This window comes from Peromyscus maniculatus, chromosome 4, assembly GCF_049852395.1.
Source record: "Peromyscus maniculatus bairdii isolate BWxNUB_F1_BW_parent chromosome 4, HU_Pman_BW_mat_3.1, whole genome shotgun sequence".
Lineage (NCBI taxonomy): Eukaryota > Metazoa > Chordata > Mammalia > Rodentia > Cricetidae > Peromyscus > Peromyscus maniculatus.
The window spans coordinates 49,782,043-49,806,125 of NC_134855.1; the positions used below are offsets into that span (position 1 = coordinate 49,782,043).

General features: G+C 44.9%; 1 protein-coding gene across 4 annotated transcripts in view; it reads left to right on the plus strand.

The window, feature by feature from the left end:
* Positions 1-24,083, plus strand: part of Rapgef4 (Rap guanine nucleotide exchange factor 4) — a 286,523-nt gene that overhangs the window by 61,683 nt on the left and 200,757 nt on the right. The window contains exon 1 of one of the 4 annotated variants that reach the window (XM_076569658.1): positions 4,336-4,674. The exons of the other annotated variants lie outside the window; for them this stretch is intronic. Coding sequence (XP_076425773.1) covers positions 4,663-4,674 — 12 coding nt within the window. The 5' untranslated portion in view covers positions 4,336-4,662. Of the gene's footprint in view, positions 1-4,335; positions 4,675-24,083 lie in introns of those variants that run through there. 4 annotated transcript variants of the gene reach the window in all.

Below are 24,083 nucleotides of genomic sequence, written 5' to 3' on the forward strand. Positions count from 1 at the left end.
GCTGCCCCAAAGCTTTTCTTGTGTTTTCTAGCTCTGTGGACCACGCATCACCTGTAGCTTGAGAGTCTGACTTCTGATCTCTCTAGTCAGTGACTTAAATGTGATGGGGACGAGATCCAGAAAGCCCTTTAGCACTGAAAGGAGGGGATGTTTTTATCCCGACTTCATTTACAGGTCGGAGACTGGAAACTCGTACCCAGAGGACACAGTCGGATGCTTCTTTCCAGCTGCCTGTTCATGTAGCTAAGCTCGGGGTGCGAGTGAGGTGTTCAGTCAGTGCTTAAACCATTTGAAGTGAAAATTCAATAAGCCTCTCTTGTAGCAGTCTGTTCATCAAGGCTTTATTAAAGGGCACCCATGTGCATACACGGTGCATATAATCCCAGGAAATTGTACAAGTCTGGAGTAGCTTCTCAGGAAAGCTTAAATGATGCTTACTGTAAGGCTTATTTATTCAACAAATGCTAAGTAGCTCCCGTGTGTCAGGCACCAGTGAACCAGACTGGCAGGAATCTGTTCTCAGAGCAAGGGCTGCCACTTCGCTATCTGGAGGAGATGGCAAATACGTCAACAATGTAATTTCAGAATGCGACACGTCATTGTCATTAAATTTTGCTTCTATTCTCTGAATATTGGGCTATACCCGTGGCGTATATCATATAGCACACACTGCAAGCAAAATGTTTGATAATCAAACACTTTTTTCTTGATTATGTCAAATAATATTACTTGTAATTCAGCCAGCCAGCCAGCCGTTGTTCTGCTAAGCGGCTCTGTTAGCAAAAATTAAAACCCAGCATCATGCTGAAACCCAAGTTGGACTTGCTAGAAAACACGTGAGGGAGGATGCAGGTGGGAGTGTTGTTGACTTGTGAGCCTCAGAGAAGGCATCCACCAAGTCCAGAGCACAGAGCTGAGGTGAGGTCAGACATTCCAGATCTTCACAGTGAGCGCAGCTCAGTCTGGCTCTCAATTTGCATGTTCATCCCTCCCGTCTGGTCATTTGGGGGGGATGCCACAGGGGTGGTCTATTTTATGGCGGGAAGCCTTATATTTAGCTTGGGGTGCTTATATTAGCTGTTAACTCCCCTCAGAGGGGTTGTAGGAACTGTGGCTCTTAGTCATCTGCAGCTGGCGCAGCCTGAGAGTCACTGTGTGAGCAGCTGCATGAAGACTCTGGAATCTCACTCCTGGGATTTGAGCAGAGAGTTAGGGAAGTCCCTCCCCTGCCCAGGTGGAAGGTGGGCTCCCCAGGCGTCTGCAGATATACACTCTCAGGGCTCATGGGAGGCTTTGAAATCCTGCTTAATTCCATTGCAAGGGCTCCTGGCTTCTTGTGGTCTCGTATGCTCTGAATCAAAGAGGCAGCTCTGGGCTATTTTAAAAATTGTCATGATGTGACTAGAAACATTTCCCAGTATCTAACCAAGGAAAAGTTTGAAAGCTCCTTGTCCCTTCTTATATCTTCCTAAGGAAAACCGATCTCTTCCCCTTTTTTCCTGTGTTTTAGTTTCCAGTTTATGGTTTGCTTAGAGGATGCTGGGTTGGTCCATTGGAAAGTCATTCACGCTTTCTTAGCCGAAGAGAATTTTGGGAAATTTACTCCGCATGGGTCAATAATGCTCCCTCTTCTCATGCCTCTGACACGTTAGCCAGGGTCTAAAACATCTGAGTTTCCAGTGATATCTCAGAAGGGAAAGACAGACAAAGAGGGGTGGGGGATTGGAGTGATTGGAGACAGGGACATTTCTGAATTTCATCCAGGAGAAAATTAATTTGAAAGTCATGGGCAGCCGTTTTTAGTTCTTGAGACAACTATAATTTATAATTTAAACTCCTTGACACCAGTGGCATTTTTAGGCTCTGTAAGGAAGCTAAATGGCAAAGCAGTTAAGTGGAGGCCTGGGAATTGAAACCCATCATTAATAGTTGATCCAAGATTATAGGTATTTATGATGGATGGTGGAATAAATATAAAACTGATTTATTATCCAGTTCTATGATCTCGTAGTGTTGACAGCCTGAGAGTTTCTGATGAGAACAGTGGGTCTCAACCTTTCCAAGCTACAACCCCCTAATCCAGTTCCTCATGTTGTGGGGACCCCCAACCAGAAGGTTATTTCATTGCTACTTGTAACTGTAATTTTGCTACTGTTATAAATTGTAGATATCTGGGTTTTCTGATGGCTTAGAGAGGACCCCTGTGAAAGGGTGGTTTGACCCCAAAGAGGTCACGACCCACAGGTTGAGAACCCCTGGTTTAGCAGCCCGCTGGTGGTGAGCTGTTACCTCATCTCTCTCTTTCGATTTAACATTGTATTTCCATGATAATGCTTTGGAGCTTGTCTTGAGATCTCTACCAAACAGGGAGTGAGCACAGTGCGCTCAGAGAAGTGGATGAGAGGGGCCTTCTGGGCAGATGCAGGAAGGACAGCAGTGGACAGTGGATCTAGCAGTCCACAACTGTCAGCAGCCTTTTGGTTGCACAAACATCATTCTGGAACTTTTTTCTTCTGCTGTGAATCATATTTGAGCATTTTCAAATAATACAGATTTATAAATACATTTTTGAAAATTTAAAGATGCTAATGAAATTATAGCATTTAAAAATAAAAGTGGTCTTTTAAAATTATAAATTGAGCCTTCTTAATGAAAGTAACCATTTAGCACAATTGTTACTTGCACAATTGTTGCTTGCTATCATGACTTTATTTCAGCCAGAGGATCATTTCTGGGATGTGGTGATTGGCAGGGTTCATCCCCTTGCCCCCCAAATATGTCTGCAGCTTCAGGAATAGCCAAAACACTATTTCATGTCTTATGAGATATATAATTTAAATGGTAAAAATGATAAGTAGATCCGGGTGTGGGAGCATGCCTTGAATCCCAGCACTCAGGAGGCAGAGGCAGGTGGAGTTCCAGGCCAGCCTGGGCTACAGAGTGAGTTCCAGGCCAGCCAGGGCTATACAGAAAAACCCTATTTCGAAAAAACAAAACAAAATTTAAATAAATAAAAATAAGGGGCCTGGAGAGATGGCTCAGAGGTTAAGATCACTGACTACTCTTCCAGAGGTCCTGAGTTCAATTCCCAGCAACCACATAGTGGCTCACAACCATCTGTAATGAGATCGGCACCCTCTTCTGTATACATAATAAATAAATAAACCTTAAAAAAAAAAGAAAAAAGAAAAGAAAAGCAGTATAAAAAATAAATAGAAGAACATGTTTCTGTCTTAGGAAATCAGTCTGTAACAGGGATATTTCTCAGAGCCATGAATGCTATTGAAGAAAGGTATTTGTGTCTCTCTATTCCGATTTTCAGAGTGGCATTTTGTCTAGAAGATTCTAGCAGATATGTTGGCAATCGTGAAGAACTTTTTAGCTACGTTTCCTCACTGACTCCTTTGCATTCATAGTGGACAAGGTGATTTTCCATTAATAATCTTCGGAGCCACTGTGAGAACAGGAATTGTTGACATGACAGCAGGCTGGTCTTTGCTGACACCTGTTAGAAGCCGTACGGTAACAGTGCCTTCAGGAGGCATGTGCTCCTGCCCGAATCAGCTCAATGCCCCTAGCTGTCTGCAACTGTCACAAAAATGAAAGCCAGATACCAAAAACACAGTCTCTGAGAACACAGATGTCAGGAGTCAGCCGGGTAGGTTTTGTGATTCCATTCAGCATGTTCGCACCAGATTATTTTACCTTTGCATTTGTGAGTAGCTGGTGGACCAGCATTTCAGATGGTTGTCAAGGGCCTAGGAGGTAGCCTGTCCCTGGATCCACAACTTCATCCTAGGTAGCACTGGAGGCAGCGAGCAGAGAATCCTGCGTCTCCTTGGGCAGAGGACTCTGCTTCTTCTGAGGGAGAGGACCCTGCTTCTTCTGGGGGAGAGGACCCTGCTTCTCCTGGGGGAGAGGACCCTGCTTCTTCTGGGGGAAAGGATCCTGCTTCTCCTGGGGGAGAGGACCCTGCGTCTCCTTGGGCAGAGGACTCTGCTTCTTCTGAGGGAGAGGACCCTGCTTCTTCTGGGGGGAGAGGACCCTGCTTCTCCTGGGGGAGAGGACCCTGCTTCTTCTGGGGCAGAGGATCCTGCTTCTCCTGGGGCAGAGGCCTGTGCTGACTCTTAGCAACTTGGGATTTTCTACTGTAGGGTTACTTCCCAGGCCAGAAATTTGCATCAAAGGCCCAAGAAAAATACATCCAAAAATAAACATGAAAGCCAAGACTTCATGCCAGGAACTCCAGCCACACACATCCTGTTGGCTGGTTCCCTTGTCTCTCTCCTCACAGCTCTGATTCTTTTAACCCAAGCGGAAGCCTGCTCCAATGACTTGGACCTGATGCCAGCACAAAGGTCTCACTCCTCAGTCCTCAAGTGTCTCCAAGGAGTGACAGGAGTGACTCAAATCCAGAGAGGAAAGGAGTGAAGGGGTCAGGAGGGAACTAGAGTTAAAAAAAAAAAAAAAAGGAAGTCTTTTGCTACCTGTGACTGGCCAAGCTTTCCTGGAGCGCCGTCATTCAGCACCGCTCTCTCCCTGAGGACTCAGAGGCTCTCCACAGGATTTGAATAGGGACCTGTTGGTGATGAAGGTACACTGTGCTGTTCAGATAAAGGCTGGCTACTCACTGGATGTCTGAGAACTTCCAGCAACGGACGCATGCTCTACAAGGTCAGAAGGGTCTTTGATTCTTTAGTGAAGGGTGGGAGATTGGGGAAATATTATATGTCACGGCTTTTATTTGGCTGGAGGAATTATGCTTCAGAATGTTTCCAGCTTTTCTGATTATGTTCTATCAGATCTAAACATGTACCAAGGCACAACCATAATTTTATTTCGTCTTTGTTGGTGTCTGGGTTAGGGGATGGGGTGAGTGGTGGTTCATCTTTTTTTTTTTCTGATGGTCTTGTGATTTTTAATACACTTCTTGAGGCTACAGTTCATAAGTAGGCAGAATTACATTGAGTGCATCAATATTAAATATGTGTGTGTGTGTGTGTGTGTGTTTATCTTGTGATGTATTTGAATGGCATATATTAAAAACAAACCTGGGTAGGGAAACAGATTGAGGCTGGTGGTATTTTGTTCTCTGGATGCTCGGTAGGTATTCTGCTGGTAGCTCTCAGATTATTTGAAATCCTTAGTGTTTATAGGAATTCTGTTCCATTATTGATGAGGAGAAGTCCAACCAGCTCCCACGCTGTGACCCCACTGTTTCTCAGAAGTTTCTCAGGGGATCTGAACAGATCAAGGCTTAGCTGGCAGGTGCCAGGCATGCCCAGATGCTGCTCTGCAGGTCAGTTGGCAGGGTGCCGTAACCAACCAGCAGTCACCCAGCCTGGCTTAGGGTCATGCAGATGTTCATTTTGACAATGTTTGGCTCTACTAGGGTCTTATAGGGTTATGCTAACCGTTTTGAAATACTCCCTCACTGCAGTCTGTCCCCATGTTGTTGATACCCTTTGTAGCCTGTCTCCTGAGAGAGGACCTCCCTGTGGTCCACCACACTCACCCAGCTCACCCCTGGACAGTGTGCCCTTCTAAACAGCTATTCAACTCCCTTCTAAGAAGGGACTGTAGCACCTGAACAAACATACTTGGTTCCCACCACGTGGAGTTGCAGAATCCATTCCAGCTGTCTGTCCGAGGTTTATCCTATTGTAAAGACAGACAGACAGACAGTCAAGGACATCAACACAAGATGAACTGAATGAGGCAAATGAAAAAGTACTCAGAGAAAGTCTGCAGAAGGTCACAGAGGAGCGCAGGAGAGTGATTTCTGCCCAGGGTCTCATTTCGTACTGAGAAGGCTCGGCCTGGGAATTCTTGTGCAGCTAAGTAGGCAGTTTCTCAGCCTCCCTCAAGCACTGGGACCAGTTCACCAAATGACTGCGGCGGCGTTGGAGGCTGTCTTGTCCCCAGGGAGAGGGCAGGTTCCTTCCTCTGAGATTGTGTCTCTGCGCTTTGGGGTTCTCCTTCTCTGCAGAGTCACCAGGCCTCTCAGGGACCTCGCGGAGGAGTCATGTGCTGTCTTTCCAAACACTAGCTTTTGTTTTCTGTGTGAGTTCAGCCATCATCTGGCTAAATCTACTCTGAGGTTTAATGGTCCCTCAGGCAAAAGCAGTCCTTGCTAGTCAATGTGAAGAGGATGAGCCTTCCAGAATTAACTTGTGGTGAGGACTAGAAGGTTTGTTAAGCTCATTATGTGTAGAAAACCCTGGGTCATGTGGTGATCTTGCTCGCTGGGTCCAGATTCCACAGCAGCCTTGGGATACCTGGGCAGAGAACTTCTGACATCCAGGAAGACTGCAGGAAACCGGTCTCTGAGTTCAGGAAGTCTCCCCCAGCTTGACCTCCCTGACCTCGATGTTTAGAGCAGTCCAGCCCAAACCAGTAAATGTACCATAGACCTTCCAAGGCCGTCCACGTGATCTAGTGGTCTGGCCTGCAATGCTCATCTGCTCTTGACTTAACCCAGCACTGCTGGCTGAGTTTCTGCAGGGGTCTTCAGTCTCCTGGGCCCCGCATTGTGAAATAGACATCTCTCCTCTTCCACTCTGGGCACTGACTCGGGGAGGTCAGGGCTGAGGCCAGTCTATTACTTATGTGTGTCATCTGTCCAGAATTTGAGTGTTTCCTCCCCTTTGGTTTACAAAGGAAAGAAGACAGAACCACAGATGATATGGATGAAGAGGATAAACTGTAAGGTAATGGGATGGAGTCTATCAAAATATATTATTTGGCAGAGATGAAGAATTCTTGGTATCTTTCTGGTTCCACATTGGAATCATCAGGGAAGCTTAAAAAAAAAAAAAAAAAATCCCAGGCCTGTGCCTGATGTAGACTAAAGAAATCTGAAACTCTGGAGAAGGTGGGCCCAACCCTGTGGCCTCTGAACGTGCCCTCAGTGGGTCTCCAGGCAGCCTTATCTTTGCACAGAGGGATTTGCCAGTCCATTATGCCTCTCTGCTCATTTCCGAGTGCACCTGGCTGGTGTCCTTGCCCAGGGCTCAGGCTCTGCAAATGTCCTCTATTACTGTGTTAGATTCCTATTGACATCTTCCTATTTCACAAACCAGGTTTAAGCCACACTTAAATAATAGTGGTGGTCAGTACTTGAGTGAGACTTGGGGGCTATTCATGAATGACAGGTGCCCATGTACTACAGTTATCAAACATGTGAAAAAAGGTGCAAAATCACTCTGAGTTTACCCCACTTATGAGCTTGCACTCACTTGCCTGTCAGCACAGTGAGGCCTATGCTGGATGACATCAGAGACCCCAGGGAACTCCGTAGTACCCTGTGAGAGAGGAAAGGAAGGGAGGCAAGCCATGTCTGACGTTATTGTAGAGTTGGGGATTTATGTGTCTCCTGAGAATACTGGGAGCCTTCAACTGTCCCTGGTCTATAGCTTGAGAATTACTTCTTTTGGAAACATTTCTGGAAAAGCAATACTGATTTGAAAAGTGTGCACACTTCTGATTTTTCATAAATATGATTATGTTCCTTTTCTTCATTATGTGCTCTTCAGCGGAGCTATCTTCTGGCCTAATTGCGTTTATTTTCAATGACTGTCATTCTGTCACCAAAAACATTTTAGCATAGCTCTTACATCTACCTTGGCCGGCATGACTATAATACATATGTGTGTATGTGAGTGTGTGTGTGTGTGTGTGTGTATGCATGTATGTGTATGTGTGTATGCATGTATGTGTATATGTGTGAGTGTGTGTGTGTGTGTATGTGCATGTGTGAGAGTGTATGGATTACTATTGAAAAAATCTTTCTTTGGCTGTTAGAGGGGCTAGGCTTTCTTATTTATCTCTTTAGGGGCCCTGTTGTCTCTTTTCCCTCATGCCATTCATATATACAGTAAAACTTATTCAGCAATTCATATAGATGCTTTACTTATCGAGACGTTTATGCTTGCTAATAATTAACACACTTTTTATTGGCAAATAAATCACTCTTCATAACATTTTATGGAAATTCATTTAAAATCCATTAAATTCTCTGTAAACCTAGCTCTCCTGTGGTTTTTAAAATGTTGTTTTGAAACTTCCCATCTTCCTTCCGTTCATAGGAGATTTGGAGAGTCACGTGATGTCTGGGGAGTTAGTAGTGGTACTTGAATGAAGTTGAAAAACCTTCCATTGTCTCAAAGCTCTCAGTTGTATTTACGATCAAATGTTCTAAGTTTTTTCTCCTCTAAATTTTAGAAAGTATGTTAGAGATAGGAGAGTTCCTTTAGGCTGAGGTCCTGGGAGTGGAGTATCATCAGAGATCGCCGTCTTAGAGTTAATAAGGCTCCAGGAGGAAGGCATGGGTGTTGCTGTTTGTTTTTGCTCTTTTACTCTTTTGTGGGGTCTGCCACCCAGCTCCCAAATAAATGCACACATGGGGGCTTGTTCTTAATTATAAATGCCCGGACTTAGCTTGGCTTGTTTCTTGCCAGCTTTTCTAAACTTTAATTATCCCTTCTACCTCTGGCCTCTGGGCTTTTCCTGTTCTCTTATTTCTGTAAATCTTACTCTTACTCCATGGCTTGCTGTGTAGCTGGGTGGCTGGCCACTGGAGTCCTCCTCCTTCTCTGCCTACTTCTTTTTCCTTTCCTCTCAGATTTTTCCTCCTATATATTCCCTCTGCCTGCCAGCCCCACCTATCTCTCTCTCCTGCCTTGCTATTGGCCATTTAGTTTTTTATTAGACCACCAGGTATTTTAGACAGGCACAGTAACACAGCTTCAGAGAGTTAAACAAATGCAATATAAACAAAAGTAACACACCTTAAAATAATATTCCACAACGTTTCCTTTTTTTTCTAAATAAAAATGAAAGGGTTTTAATTTAAACATAGTAAGACTATATACAATAACAATTATCAAGTAAGGATTACATTCACAATATTCTGTCCATTTGTAGTTAGCATATTCAGAGAAAATAATGCATTATCTATCCTATCTTACTGAATCCAGAAATTTTCACCTAATTTGCTTTCTATCATAACTGCAGGAAGACTGCAACTATAACTATTCAGTCTTCAACTCCATCAAAGACCCAGAAGGATGTAATATTATCTAACAACAGAGACATTTGGCTGCCTGGACAGTTTCCCAAAGTTCCTCTGCAACACTGGGGCATCCATCTTCAGCTTACAGGCCTAAGTATCTGGCAGACTTTTCTATGAAGCAGGAATTTTGGACTGTCCTGCCTTGTTTTGGCAAAGTTAGTCAGTTACTTTTCTCTGTGTCCTGCAGAATATTTGGCAGACTCTTCTGTGAAGCAGGAATTTTGAAGGACTGCCCTACCTTGTTTTGGCAAAGCTCAACAGTCTGTTTCCTGTGTGTCCTGAATGTCCAGTCTGCACAGCACATTGTCAGCAGTCAAAGGCAAGAATAGTTTCTTTACCCATTGGCTAACCTTGCCACAATGAAAGCAAACTCCATAAGGAGTTTCTTCAATGCCTATCATCTTCTCTGAAGTAAATTGGTGCTTCTAGGAGCAGATGTGTCTCATTGTCATGAAAAACTTTAAATTAACAGAATATTTTAAATGCCATATTCTATAGGTCTTTTAAGTATTTGAAGACCATCTATCTAAAATGTATCTATTTAACCTAGAAAATATACCTAACATATCTACAAATTTGATTGCTATAAATTACTATTGACCTATATTTCTTGATTGCCCTATATAGTTTATAATAACAGCTTTCAAAAACTAGAATTTTACCTTACATTTTTAAATAAACTATATAGGTACAATACCTTAAACAAGAATAGAAGAAACATATATACAATATGTTGTAACAAAAATAACCTTACATTTTTATCAATATACAAAAATCCTTTAAATAAGAGTAGAAACATATATACACTGTAACAAAATAACTTTAAATATATATTCTCATAAAAGATAACAAACATCCATAACCCACCAAATAACCAAAAACCACGCCCCTCTTGGGAATGTGGACATCATATTCTCCAAACTGCTTTCTGCTGTCTGTGGACAAAGTATCTTTAGGGTCCCAGAAAGAAAATTTTGAGATAATGGCCAAGTTCTTGGAAGACCAGCAGTAATCTTTGCTGATAGATATCACCTGTCAAGTTTCAGGAGGTGCCCCTGATCAAACCTGATCCATATTAATCCTGAAGGAATCCACAGCCTCTCATCTCCTGTGGGAACAAAACTCCAAAGCATTTTTGATTTCCATTTGACAAATATATATACTTGTTAAAAGTTAAGACATTCCTCAAGTATCTAGGCTTTTATTTCAACAGTCCCTCTTTCAATTCCAGGCCTCTTTGCAGCTGTCCTTTGCTTGTCAACAATCAAAAAAGTCAGAATCAACACAATAACATACAGGATCCAGACTACCTGTGTATTTCCCATCTTGTGTGGCTTTTTTCTTTTACTCTCTCTTTAAAGACTTTATTTTATAAACTATTCGTTTTTTCCCTATGACTATACCCTTTTCCTTTTCTTAAGCCTACGCATGTTGTTAACCACACTGTAACCTGTTTCGAGGTTTTTCCGTCTGGACCTCTTTTATTGTGTATCTTCAGCCTTTTTTGGCCGTATGAGCAAACCTTTACACTGCTAACCTACACCTGGATTCTTTGCATTCCACTGGTTCCGCCTGCTTCTCGGGTTGGGAAAGCCAAGCATGAAGCTCATGGCCCTAGTCGGAGGTTTGTGACTAAAAACTGCATTCAGCCTTCCTAGCTATGGAAACCAGCACCTGAACTGCCACAAGCAGCTTTTACTAACCTTATGGTTTTTATTTAGCCAATCTTGGCTGAACAGCAGAGCCTCTTCTTAAAGGAGGCATGTTCTTTTCCTTTTTCTTTCCAGCTTTCTCAGGCCCTAGGGATATTTGCCAGGCCCACATTGGTACACCAAAATGTTGTTGTTTGTTTTTTTTCTTTTGGAGCGCCCACCAACCAGCTCCCAAATAAATCATACACGGAGGCTTATTCTTAATTATGAATGCCCAGTTTTACCTTGGCTTAGTTTCTTGCCAGCTTTCCTTAACTTAAATTTTCTCCTCTACCTTTTGCCTTTGGGCTTTTCCCATTCTCTAACTTCTGTGTGGGAGCCCATTCTTGGGTTCCTAGTGGCTTTACCCAGCAGGTCCGCATAGAGGATGATCAGGACCACGGGCCTGAGTGCAGGTGTCTGAGATGGTCTGCACTTGGCTGTGCTGGGGGAGGAGGTCTTTTGCTCCACCCCTTGGCATCTCTATAAAAACCCTGGGCCAGAGACAGTCGGGGGGCCGTTGGAATAGGTTCCAGGCCCTCTCGAGGCTATCCTTTATCTTCTATCTGTTTATCTCCGCGATATTCTCTGCAATAAATCCTTCTATCTAATATTTCCTGCTGATCACACTCAAGAAAACTCTGGGGAACTGTGTGGGTGGTGGGTAAACGCCCCACACTTCTGTAAATCTTATTCTTTTTTGTTTGTTTGTTTGTTTTTGTTTGAGACAGGATTTCTCTGTGTAGTTTTGGTGCCTATCCTGGATCTCGCTCTGTAAACCAGGCTGGCGTCGAACTCACAGAGATCCGCCTGGTTCTGCCTCCCAAGTGCTGGGATTAAAGGTGTGTGTCACCACTGCCCAGCATCAATCTCACTCTGTGGCTTGCTGGGTAACTGGGTAGCTGGCTTCTAGATCTCCTTCTTCTCTTCCCAGAGTTCTCCTTCTATTTATCCTCTCTGCCTGCCAGCCCCGCCTATCTCTTTCTCCTGCCTTGCTATTGGCCATTCAGTTCTTTATTAGACCAATCAGGTGTTATAGACAGGCAAAGTAACACAGCTTCACAGAGTTAAACAAATGCAGCTTAAAAAAAAGTAGCACATCTTAAAATATTATTCTATAACACATGGGGCAGGGTAGGGATGGGAGTGACCTAGTTAGTCCAGTTTTCTAGGTGCCTCAAAGTTTCAATCACATCCTTAGTATGGTTTCCACAATGGGGTACTCCAAGGAGCATATTTTCTCAAGAATCCAAAACAAAATCCAACTCGTTTTTCTGCATCGCCAAGTTGAGGTAAAAAGCAGCTGGTCCCACCTGAAGCAGAAAGAGAGTAATGCCACAGGAGTAAAAGAACTCCAGCGGCTTCTGGAAACTTCCACTTTGCCTTTTCATCTGGGGCCAACTTACTGTAGGCAGAAGACACCTCAAAATGTATCTTGTAGTCCTGCCATGGTCACCATATTGTTGCTGGATTGAGGGGTCACAGCCTGCGCCTTAACAAGCCAATTAAAAGAGACAGGTTAATAGCAAAAAGTAGAAAAAGGATATTTGGTCAATGTGACCACATTGGGAAGAGGGGCAGAGAGATCCAGTGTCACACCCCACACAGCCCCGACCCCTGCCACCCACCCAAGTGCATCTTTGGGTTTTAAATTTTAAATTTCAAAAAAATTTTAACCTGTATACTATCTTCAGAAAACAGAAGAAAAAATTGTTTTCCCCTCCTTGCTGCTCCTGCTCCTCCCCTCTGCCCCCTCTCCACCCCCTCACCCTCCCCACCCCCCACCCCCTTTTGGTACACCAGGGATGCTGGCATGCCAGGCAGGTGCTGTTCCACTGAACCACACTCTCAGCCTTCCAGTTGTTTCTTATAACCTCTGTCTGGACCCTCTGTTGGGATCCACACCAACATTTTCTTAAGATCTCTTTTCTGGTGTGATGATGGTCTCTGGTCATCCCTTCCGCTCCTCTAAAGCTTGGTTTCTCTACGACGACATCAGGGGTTGACAGTGGAAGGCTGGAGGGCTGGGTTCTGACTTGTCCCCGGGTCATAGTCTCTTTCTCAAACATTTTACTAGTAAAGGGTTTCACATACATGATGGGTAGCCTTCTTAACAAGATGGTGATTAGTCAATGATAAGTAATCAGCTAAAATCCTTGGGCAAAGGCCTGATGATAATCGCTGCCACTCAGTGCACAGTGGTCTCAGTCGGTGATGCCTTGTTCTGCTAACACATTTGAAGAGAACATTTTGGCATAGCTAGGGATTGCTCTTCTTAAATTCTCCTTTGTTTGTTGCTTTAGACTTTCTTCTCCTTCATCTGAATCCCTCCTCCAGACTTTTTCTGAGACATCAGACTTGTCTTTACCCCTTCAATTTTTTAATCAAATGTTCAGAAAAGGGGGGGGGGATGAGATCAGCCCACATACAGTTAGTCCTGGGTTCCTCTGGTCCTGCATCTGTGGATTTGACCAATCATAATAATCCAGTCTAGGAGTCCTGAAATGATACAGCCTAGAGATCTGGATGGAGCTCATTTTCTCTGCCAGCTAAAGAATTAAAAAGCAGGAAAAACTCTGAAGTCAGTAGGAGCAGGGAAACCCTCATCACCACAGGCAGGGTCAGCAGGGGAAGGAAGGCGTTTATTGAGGTGAAGAAAACAAGCACACAGTAGATACAGGGAGAAAAAGACCCTCTGCAAAGCAGGGCGGGGGTGGGGTGGGGGACCCAGGGAGCCAAGCATCCAGCCTCTTCCTCGGGGAATGTGGGGGGTGGAGAGTGGGGTGGGATGGGGTTTAAAGCCTCTGAAGAATTTCCCTCTCCCACTTTCTGGTTGGTCAGTTTGAAGACAGACAGGATGGCTGATTGGTCTGTGTGACACATCCTGATCTGGCCTTGAACTTGCTGAGGCAGCCCATCAGCAGAGGGCCTGCTGGTGGGACAAACACACTTTTGTCTAACTCAGAAGGTTGAGAAGAAGTTGGCCAACTTATTATTCAGCGTGGTCTGCCTACCAGGGAGTCTGTCTAGCTCCTCGGCTCTCAGTAGGTTGAAATATTTAAATAAAATGTGTCTGAACATGTACAGACTTTCCTGTCATTATTTTGTAAACAGTACAGTGTAGTAACTAGTTTGGAATAATTTACATTGTGCTAGCTATTACAGGTAATGGAGACTTGATTGGCATGGGGGATCAGGCCTGTAATCCCAGAATTTGGAGGTGTATTTAGTAATTTGGTAATTTAGAGTTTAAAGTTAGCTTGGCCTGTACAGCAAGACCCTGTCTTAAAAAAAATGAAAACAAAATACAAACCCGAGTGTTTGGGGGGCTGTGCATAGGATCTGTAAATACTGCATTTTCTCCGAGAGACTTGAGCGCCTGTGAGCTCTAGTGGTCGAGAGGGGTCTTAGCGCCAGCCCTTCACAGGCAGCAAGGGTATCTGTGACCTGACCCCTGGAAAGCTTGCTGCAGCCTTCCTGATGGTTTGCCCTTCCTATTTCAGGTTGGCTTTCCCCTGCCTCTCCTCCTGACTAGTCCCTCTGGGATCGATTGCTTGTACATTTGCTGCTTCCTTTTGCAAGCCGCCTGTCACCTCCCTCCCCCTCCTCAAGTGCCAGTGCAAAGACCATGGGCTGGGATCCATCTGGTCCTCGTGACATTCCTGACCTTGCTGCTCAATCACTGTGACCTCGGGGCCATTAGAGTGTCTGTCTGAACCCCGTTCCCCTGTGTCAAACACACTTATAACTAGCTGGATTATAGGAGGAAGAACGTGCCTAATGTCATCAACCCCTTAGCCCAGAGGAAGCAGCCAGCCCTGGTGTGGTGGGGATGGACACACAGACCGCAATGGTTTCCTAAACCCAAGGGGCCAACTCCGGTCCAGCTTCTCTCACGGCTGCTGGGAGGCAAGGTTGATGCTACTGACCCCGAGACTGCAAGCTCCTAAACTTTGCCCTACCTCCCTTCCCAACTGTCCTGCCTCTGTTGGCTGTGTGCAGATTTTATCAGTCTAATGCCTGTCAGCAAGTGTTGTCTGCGCATGAGCTGAAGGCCAGGGACTGAGTGGGCACCAGGACGCAGTCGTGAGCAGCTCGTGGTCCTCAAGGTGCTCGCTGTCTATTAAAGACTCTTTGTGGAAATAACTGTTCAGATATAATAGATCATGGCTACAGGATGGAGGCCGGAGGGAGGGGGAAGAGCATCCTCTGAGGATGTGCAGTGGGCGTGGCCACTGCAGAGGTGACGGGCAGGCTGCTGCTGCTGTGCACAGGCAGTGACAGAGTACTCCTGGGGACACATCTTCCTGTGCTGAGAGGCTGAGTGGCCCTGGACGACAAGGGCCAGCTGCTGTTGTTTCCAGTCTCTTCCTGGAGAGAGGTACCTCAGAGACAGCCCTTTTTGAAGACGGGAATGGTTTGTTGTTGTTTTCATTAAATTTCATTGGTTCGTTTGGTTTTGTTTCGAGACAGGGTTTCTCTGTGTAACAGCCCTGGCGGTCCTGGAACTCACTCTGTAGACCAGACTGGCCTTGAACTCACAGAGATCCACCTGCTTCTGTGCTGGGATTAAAGGTACGGGCAACCACGGCTGGCAATTTTCTTTTTAAAGATTTTAGCCGGGTAGTGGTGGCATATGCTTATAATCCCAACACTTGGGAGGCAGAGGCAGGTGTCTCCATGAGTTTGAGGCCAGCCTGGTCTACAGGGGCGAGATCCAGGACAGCCACGGTAGGTACATAGAGAAACCCTGTCTCGAGAAACTAAAACAACAACATCAAAACAAAAACAAAAACAAAACAAAACAGGAAAAAGTATATATATATGTATATCTAATAAAATATTCATTTAAAAATATTTTGTCATGCTGGGAAGCTCAAAGATTAACACCTGCCCCCACACTGGGATGGGCACTGTGGGAAGTGTGAAAGTGGGTGGTGGAGTGATGGGAAAGAAAGAATCGAGCAAAGAGGTGGTGGGGACAGGTGGTTAGCGCCCTATGAAGTGAGGCGGAACTGGAGACGAGAAGGCAGTTGCTGTTCCTGCTCCTTGGTAAAGGTGGCTCACACTGCCCATCAAGAGAGCCAGTAACAAACGCAAGAGCTAGCGGCCCTGTGCCTTCTTCCTTTGAGAAAAACCCACCACTGAGTGAGTCGTGGTGACTCCCAGAGTCCCATCCTAGGCCAGGAAGAAGAGCAGTGTCTGTGGAATGGGGACGACTGACTGGACCAGTGTCCTGCTGTTTACTTCTCATCCGTGGCCTGACTGCTGATCTCTAGTTCAATCCGGAGACTTGACAATGCTATGTTGAACTGCAGTTTTACCGTGCTGCATCTAACGTTGGCCAGAGATTTATTTCCATTGGGAGCTTTGGGTTGGACAAACACTTGAAGACAGCCAGAGACACCCCCCCCTGCAGCCACACAGAGTGGGCAGGCAGGAAGAAGACCCCCAGAGACCCCCACCTGCGGCCATACAGAGTGGACAGAGCAGGAAGAAGACACCCAGAGACCCCCACCTGCAGGCACACAGAGTGGGCAGGCAGGAAGAAGGCAGCCAGAGACCCTACCTGCGGCCACACAGAGTGGGCAGGCAGGAAGAAGACCCCCAGAGACCCCACCCGGTGTGTGGCCCCTGTAGCCCAAGCCACTATGATGTGCAAGTATGGGGTGGGAGGTGGGGAAGAAAGAGAAGAGGAACAGCTTGAGCACTGTGAAGAGAAGCAGGTCTGAAGACAAGAGGCTAGAGAGGAACAGCCTGATGTGAGTAGCCTGAGAAGCCACCTGAGGCCATGGTGACGTCCCAGCCTGTGCTGCTGCTGTGGGCCATGTTTGGGTCTCTGGCCACGAAGCAGCAGGAGTCTGTGTCAATGTCCATGGCCCATGTTCCCACCAAAGGTCATGTGGACGTCCTTGGTCTGGACTGCCTCCTGGGATCATGTCACTATGCAAGGACTACACAGAGTTGGCCCTGCCCCTCACTGGCTGTAGCACTAGGGAGAGCTAATTCTGCCCCTCATTTGCCATTCTGTGGGATGGTTGAGGGAAAGATGCCCCCCACTCCTTACTCCTCATCACCTGTGGCAGGCAGGTGAGCGGGGGAGCTGGTCCTACCCCTCACCAGCTGTAGCACTTGGGAGACTGGGCCCAGCACCTCCCCTGGACAGCACAGGAGAGCTGGCCCTGGCGGTGTGGGTGCAGGTGAGCAGGCCCCAAGAGTGTGAGAACAGGAGAACCGGCCCTGCCCTTTGCTGCCTATGACATTGGCATTGAGTGAGCTAGCCAGGGCAGTGCTGGGGAGCTTGCCCCGGTGGTGAGGACAAGGGAGAGCTGGTGGGCTGACCAACCCAACTACCACCCAGGTCCACATCCAGGCCTATGAGTTGGCCCACCCTAACATCCATCTCATCTGTGATCTGCTGGAGCACGTGAAGGGGCCGGTCCTGCAGAACCAAAACTGCAGAATCTCTATGACACAGGGCAACAACAGGATAACAAGAGGAGTCCCAGTGAGGGTCCAGCATCAACAGTGCAGCAGAAGCCAGAGGACTCCAACCAGACCAATGACTCATTGCAATGAACACTTGCAAGTAAAGATGTGTGAACTAAAGGGTGTACTGTGTGACTCACTGTGACACACTACAGCTTCCATGGTGAGATTTTTGGTTTCTTTTAAATGTTATTTTTATTTTGGGTGGAGAGGTTGCAAGGGCAGAGGGTGGATACGAAGGGACAGTGAGATGAATGGCATGGGATGCATGATGTAGAATCTACAAAGAATCAACAAAATATTTTTTAAAAAAGATTTATTTTTTGTGTGAAGTTTTGCCTCCATGTATATGCCCCACATACATGTGTGCCTATGTCCAAAGAGGTAAGAAGAGGGTGTCAGATGCTCTGGAAACTGGAGCTGTGAGACACCATGTGGGTGCTGGGAACTGAACCCAGGTCCTCTGCAAGAGCAACACGTGCTCTTAACCACTGAGCCATGCCTCCAGCCCCTGACAGGTGGTGTTTGAAACCCTCCCATCTCCAGTGGTCCATCCCGCAGTCTTTCCGAGGTCACATTCTGCTGGTTCTCCAAGGGCAGTGCACCCCTGACTCTCAAAGTACTGAAGGGCAGACCTCAGGCAGCCCCCACCCCCTGCTCCTCTTGCGCCTCCTCCACTCTCTTGTCTTCTATTCCCAGAAGCAGTCCCAGCTCCGTCTTCCCTGACACTCCCCTCAGGGCCGGCGGGCAAGATGGATGGCGTAGGAAGGAATAATAGCGCCTTACGCATGGACTGCCTCTTGCTCGAGGTTTAATTTTAAAATGAAATACAAGATGGGAATGAAGCTTTCTCCTGTGGAGAATTTGAGCTATGTGATCAAAAAGAATCCTAAATAAGACAGGTTTCTATGGAAGCCAAGGTGTGCTCAGGGGATGAGGATCGGGAAGCCAATACTGCCATTGCTCAAATTCAAGGAAAATGAAGGTCCCTCAAAACCAGCAAGAAACACGCAGAAATCCTGGAGCCAGAGGTCAACTGTAGCTACAAACTGACCCAGGGGGCTCTCTACCGTGTCCAGACACTCTGGAGCCTACCTGCTGTGGAACCCAGGAATTGCATGTGTTACACAGGCACTCTCCTGCTGGGTAATAGCCTTTGACTTTCGTGGTTTAATTTTTAAAAGCCTTTTTTAAGCTGCCTATGGTGGCCTTGAGCTCACTCTGCAGCCCAGGCAGGCCTTGAACTTGTGAGCCCCCTATTTCTGTCTCCCAAGCAGCTGGGACCACAAGGCTGACAGTGGCAGGTCTTTACCAAGCACTGCCTTCTGCTTGCTGTGGGGTTCTGCTGATCCTGGCTGGGCAGGAGTTGTCTGCCAGCTCTGGGTCAGAGGTCACAGAAGGCCCAAACTCTCCACATCACTTTCCACCCTGATTTCTCCCCAGACTTGGAGACACCTTCTCTGGTTTATGTAGAAGAAAGATGAGGCCTGGAGAGAAATTCACTGAAGGATGCCCAGCCTCAGGCCAAATGACTGTGGTCATTTGGATCTTACATTTACACGGTGGGTCTCTGTGAGTAACAAAGAATGAACAGTGACAGATGGATTTGACCCACTACCAGCTGACCACTGGAAGCATTCTTAATTGTTTAGATGTATCAACTCTTTAAAAGTAAGTTATTATCAACTTGGTCTCTAGAACAGGATTGAAGTGTGAAGATTTCAGAAATACATAAACATCTGGGATGAAAAATCTTCTAGCTGGTTTAGGAAATACTCAAGATTAGATTCAAATGTTCACTTTTAGCCTACAGGAAATGCAAAAATCTCACTTTATCCCTTGACAGACAGGTCGCATCAGGCACTTTTAATTGTGGAATTTGTGATCCAGTGGGATAGGGATCAGTTCAGGGCCCAGATATTTGACCTTTGACATTGCTCTATGTGTACACATTTTTCTGAGAAGTCCTGTAGCCTTTATTCTAATCTGATAAGCATCTATTACTGCCCTCCAAGGATCAGAAACCATTTTCTGCAGAATCAAAAGGATATAGAATGGATTAGAGAGCCTGGAAGAACACAGAAATCAGTAGAAGTTTACCATATTTGCACAGAATTTGATTAGTGGAATGGAAATAGAAAAATAATTATCATCAAGCTTTAAACTTTTGACATGGCTATCCCAAAACTTAAAAAATGACAAACAAAACCTTTAAAAAAAAAGAGAGACCGGATCATTTTATGTAGCTCAGGCTAGCCAGGAACTCACAGCCCTTCCTGTATCAGTCTCCTGAGTGATGGATTACAGATGTGTACCTCCATGCTGGATCCTCAAAATGCCTTTTGGAGTGGAAAGGAAAATATTAAAAAAAAAAAAAAAAAGCCAACTTCCAGAGATCAGAACAAATACTTGGAAGCTTAAAGATGGTCTACTAATGTCCATATTAGAAAACATTTGAATATTTTTAAAGGTATGGACCATGTATCTCAATGAATGGATGAGTCACAGGAGCATTTTCCACCTAATTCCAGAAGGACCCACCAAAAGAAGGGTTTTCAGGACGTGAGGTTTTGTATCCCCACACCTTGGCCTTCCACCAAGCTTCCCAGTTAAGGATGCCAATCGGGCTGACTAGGTAACTGGAGACAATGGCGTTTGAAGATGTCAGCCTTGGGGCTAGAAAGATGTGCGGTGGGACAGAGCATGTATGCACAGCATGAATCCTCAGCATCCAAGAAAGAGGCTGGGTGTGGCTGCAAGCATGGGTGTAGCCACAGCACTGACAGCAGCAGCACTGTGGGAGACAGAGGCAGGAGGATTTCTTGGTGTTTTTGTCTGCCAGTCTAGCTCCAGGTTCAGGAAAATACCCTCTCTCAAAAAATGAGGCAGAGGGTGAGTGTAGAAGACACCCAACATTGGTCTTTGGCCTCTACACATGTGCATATAGGTGCATGTGCCTGCACATACATGCTCACATATAACACAAACACACAGACACACAGACATGCTCAAAGGAAAAGAAGAAAAAAGGATATTAGTCACAACCCACACATCATTCAAAGCAAGAACTTGTGTTTTTATTGTTTTTTTTAAATATACCATTTTTCTACGTGTGTGTGTGTGTGTGTGTGTGTGTGTGTGTGTATGTGTGTGTGTGTATGTGGTATTTATGTGTGTACCTATGTGTACGAGTGCACGTGCATATTTATAGGCCAGAGGTCTATGACAGTGTCTCTTCAAATTACTCTCCACCTTATTTCATGAGACGGGGTCTCCCACTGAAGCTGGAGCTCATAGATTTGGTTCACTGGCTGGCATGCCAGCCCAGAGACCATGCCCACTGAGTCCCCAGGGCCGATTACAGTGTCCACTGCAGCGTTGGGTTTTTTCCATGAGTACTGGGACCTGAACTCAGCTCTTTATGGTCATGCAGCGAGGACTTTACCACTGAGTCATCTTCCCAGACCAAGAATTTTTGTTATTATATTAAAAACTTATTAAGATCAATCAGTGTGTCCCTCTGATGAAAAAAATTAAATGTACAACGAAGAGTGCAAGAAAGCCAATGCTTTCCATGATCCCCACGACAGCCAAGGCTTTCCATGATCCCCATGGCAGCCAAGGCTTTCCACGATCCCCACGGCTGCCAAGGCTTTCCACATCCCCACTGTAACACTGTTTCCCCTCACCAGAGCAGCCCTGTTCTCAGCTTCTGCTGAATAGTCTTTAATTGACCATTGGGCAGGACTTCCAAAATGAGTGTGACTCTTCTCAACTTCTTGGAAAGAAAGCAACTTAACCTAAAAAAAGTAATGCTTGGTGGCATTTTAAGATTGAAGTTTTCATATAAATTGACCCTAACATATTTGCAAGGATGTAATTTATTCACTCTGTTTGGTTTACTGTTTTACTAAACGCTTTCACTAAAATATACATATCTTAACATCAAATCTGAGAATGTTATTGCAAAATGTGACTGACTATATTATAAGCAGAAAATCTGAACCAAGTATGCAAGAGTCATTGCTGAATAATTAACTTTAACTTGTAGCTTTCAAGAATTGGTGTTCAGTAATATTAAAAGAAGTAAATTTAAAACGGCTTCTTTTGCTTTTTATAAAATTTGTCATTGGAGACATGGCTTAGCACACTGACATCATACTAGAAATGCACCATGAGAAGTCCTTTTTGCATTAATTTTCTGTGGTATTATGCCTGTAAATAACTCGTCCAGATTGTCTATATTCCCAGGGTTGATGTATATATGGCCCAGTCAAAGGCAGGCAGCCCTTACATTGTAGATGACCTTGCAGCCACGGCCCTTTGGAGAATACATATTTATGGTGAAGGGGGAGCTGTCATTAGCTGAGTTCATAAAATTGAATCAGGGTTTTCAAGTCTGGCATACACTTCTGGCTTAATTTCATTGTGCTCACTAGGGTTCCCATGCTGTAAATCAGGGAGAAAAAAATGCCCACAGAAGGAAAAGGGAGCAGGAATAATAGTGTGAAGGATAGCCTTTGTTTATTGAATCATTCTTCATTGGGTGCCTTTTTTTTTAGGCTACAATTCCCTAGATCTTACTGTTACAACTATTATGTTTTTATTTTTAAGAAACAGACCGAAAACAGATTTGGATTACGGAATAACACAAAGAGCATTATGGAAAAGAGTAAGGCAGGTGGTGTTAAAAGAATCCTGGTTTTTTATATATAAAGTGGAACGTATTCACAGAAAATTCAGATCATACAGACAAGGCCAGTTGCATAATATAGTGTACCTAGTGCAAAATAAGTACGTGGGGGTTCTTTGTTCTCCCAGAGTGAAGAAAACGTCATTAACGGCACTAAAATAAGCTTTTTCCTTTACTCTGCATTCTGTCCCTCAACCCATCATTTTGTTCTTATCTTCTATTTCATATTATTCTAAGTGAAGAAAAGTAAAAAAAAAAAATGAAATTATTAGCATAAATTTAGCATCTCTCGTTCTGTGATGCAATGCCAGTTTAAAATGCAAATGGAAGAACATTCAACTTGTAAGCAGAACCCCTGAAATTACCATTTATATTTCTTAGCTTGTACATGCATATGTATTTTGTTCTTATCAGACTAGTGGGAACATCAGACGATCCAAGCTGTTTGTATTTCATGTCTCAAGGCATGTGCATTCTGCTAACACTTTTTCCAGCTTGCTGATGAGTGAGGAAGGACTAGAAGAAAAAGAATTCTCTGTTGCTCATCTTCCCCTTATCTTTATGTCATTATCTTAAGTGTAAATGGTTGCTAGCGAGTGGGTGGAAGTAATGTAAGGAATAATTCGATAGAGTTCCTTTGCCAACATTGCTGTTGTCCTTCTGAGTTCAAAGCCAGCCCACGTCAGAGTAGAAAATGGAGCCTGGTGGGGGGGGGGGGCATCTGGCACATCCTGGATTTGCTCTTCAAAGTGATCCTATGCTTACTTTGTCTTTGCTCTGAACCATGCTTCATGAGTTCACCAGAATTGTGGTTTCGTGGGACACTGTGAACTCTGCGTGGAAGGGATAAAAGCAGAGAGGCATGGGCACACATTTGTGTGTGTTTCCTTGTTCTCTTGTCCACAGTGTCACTGAGTTTCACTTACTTGTCTAAGTGCAAAATGACAATTGTGAAGGATTTCAAGATGGTGGCATTGTAACAGCTGTCCATGTGCCTGGGATTCTCTTGTGTGGGCATCCATGCAGCCACGTGGGTTTTATATGCTCAGTCAGCCCGAGGTGCAGAAATGCTTGAGATAAAAGTAGATTTCTGCCTTTTCCTTCCTTATTCATGTTCCCAGTCCCTCTATCCAGAGGAAAATATTGGAATAGCCTTCACATAAACACTTCAGACACTTGGAAGATAGAGATATGAACACATAGAGATGCATAGTGGAGAGTTAAATACGACCACATTTTTCCCCTGGCTTTTCCAAGTGAGAGGATGCAGTCTATTTTGCAACTCTTGACTATAGACTGGTCCTGGAACATATTTTTTTATTAAAAATTTTTAATTTATTTTACATACTGACCACAGTTCTCCCTCCCTCCTCTTCTCCCATTCCCTCCTCCCACCTCCCTTCTCCCTCCCACACCCCTCCTCCACTCCTCCTCCGTCTCCATTCAGAAAGGGGCAGGCCTTCCATGGGAGTCAACACAGCATGGCACATCAAGTTGAAGCAGGACCAATTTTTAACCAAAAAAAATTTTGTAGGAAAGACTTTGCCTCCACTGTCAGTCTCCAGAAATGCTGTGTTCTTGTATGTGTATCTTCACACTTAGATGAAGGACAGTATGCTTCAAACCAGATGTCGCCCCCCACAACAGTCAAGACCCCTGTGAAGTGGGTGCCTTAAGCCCCAACCAATGATCCAGCTCACGACAGCCACCGAAGAAAGGTATTACCAATAGACCATCTTCCTAGGAGTCCACAGAGTTGTGAGGCAGACATACTTAACCATTGTTTTAAGACACTAAATTTGGGGTGACTTGCTATGATGATCCATAGTACCTACACTGAAAAACATTGAATTACATGTTATCATAAGTGGGATTCTATTATTCGTGTTGTCTGTATCTTGATTTTTTTCATGTAGTACTTACCAGAAAAAAACCCTTTTTGTAAATCCATATAGATTAGCCATATGATGTTATATTTCCACTGAATAGACAACTGTAATTTATTTCACCTATTCTATTGCAGTGGTTCTCAGCCTGTGGATCAAGACCCCTTGGTGTTGCATATCCGATATCCTGTGTATCAGATGTTCACATTATGATTCATAACAGTAGCAAAATGACACTTAGGAAGTAGCAA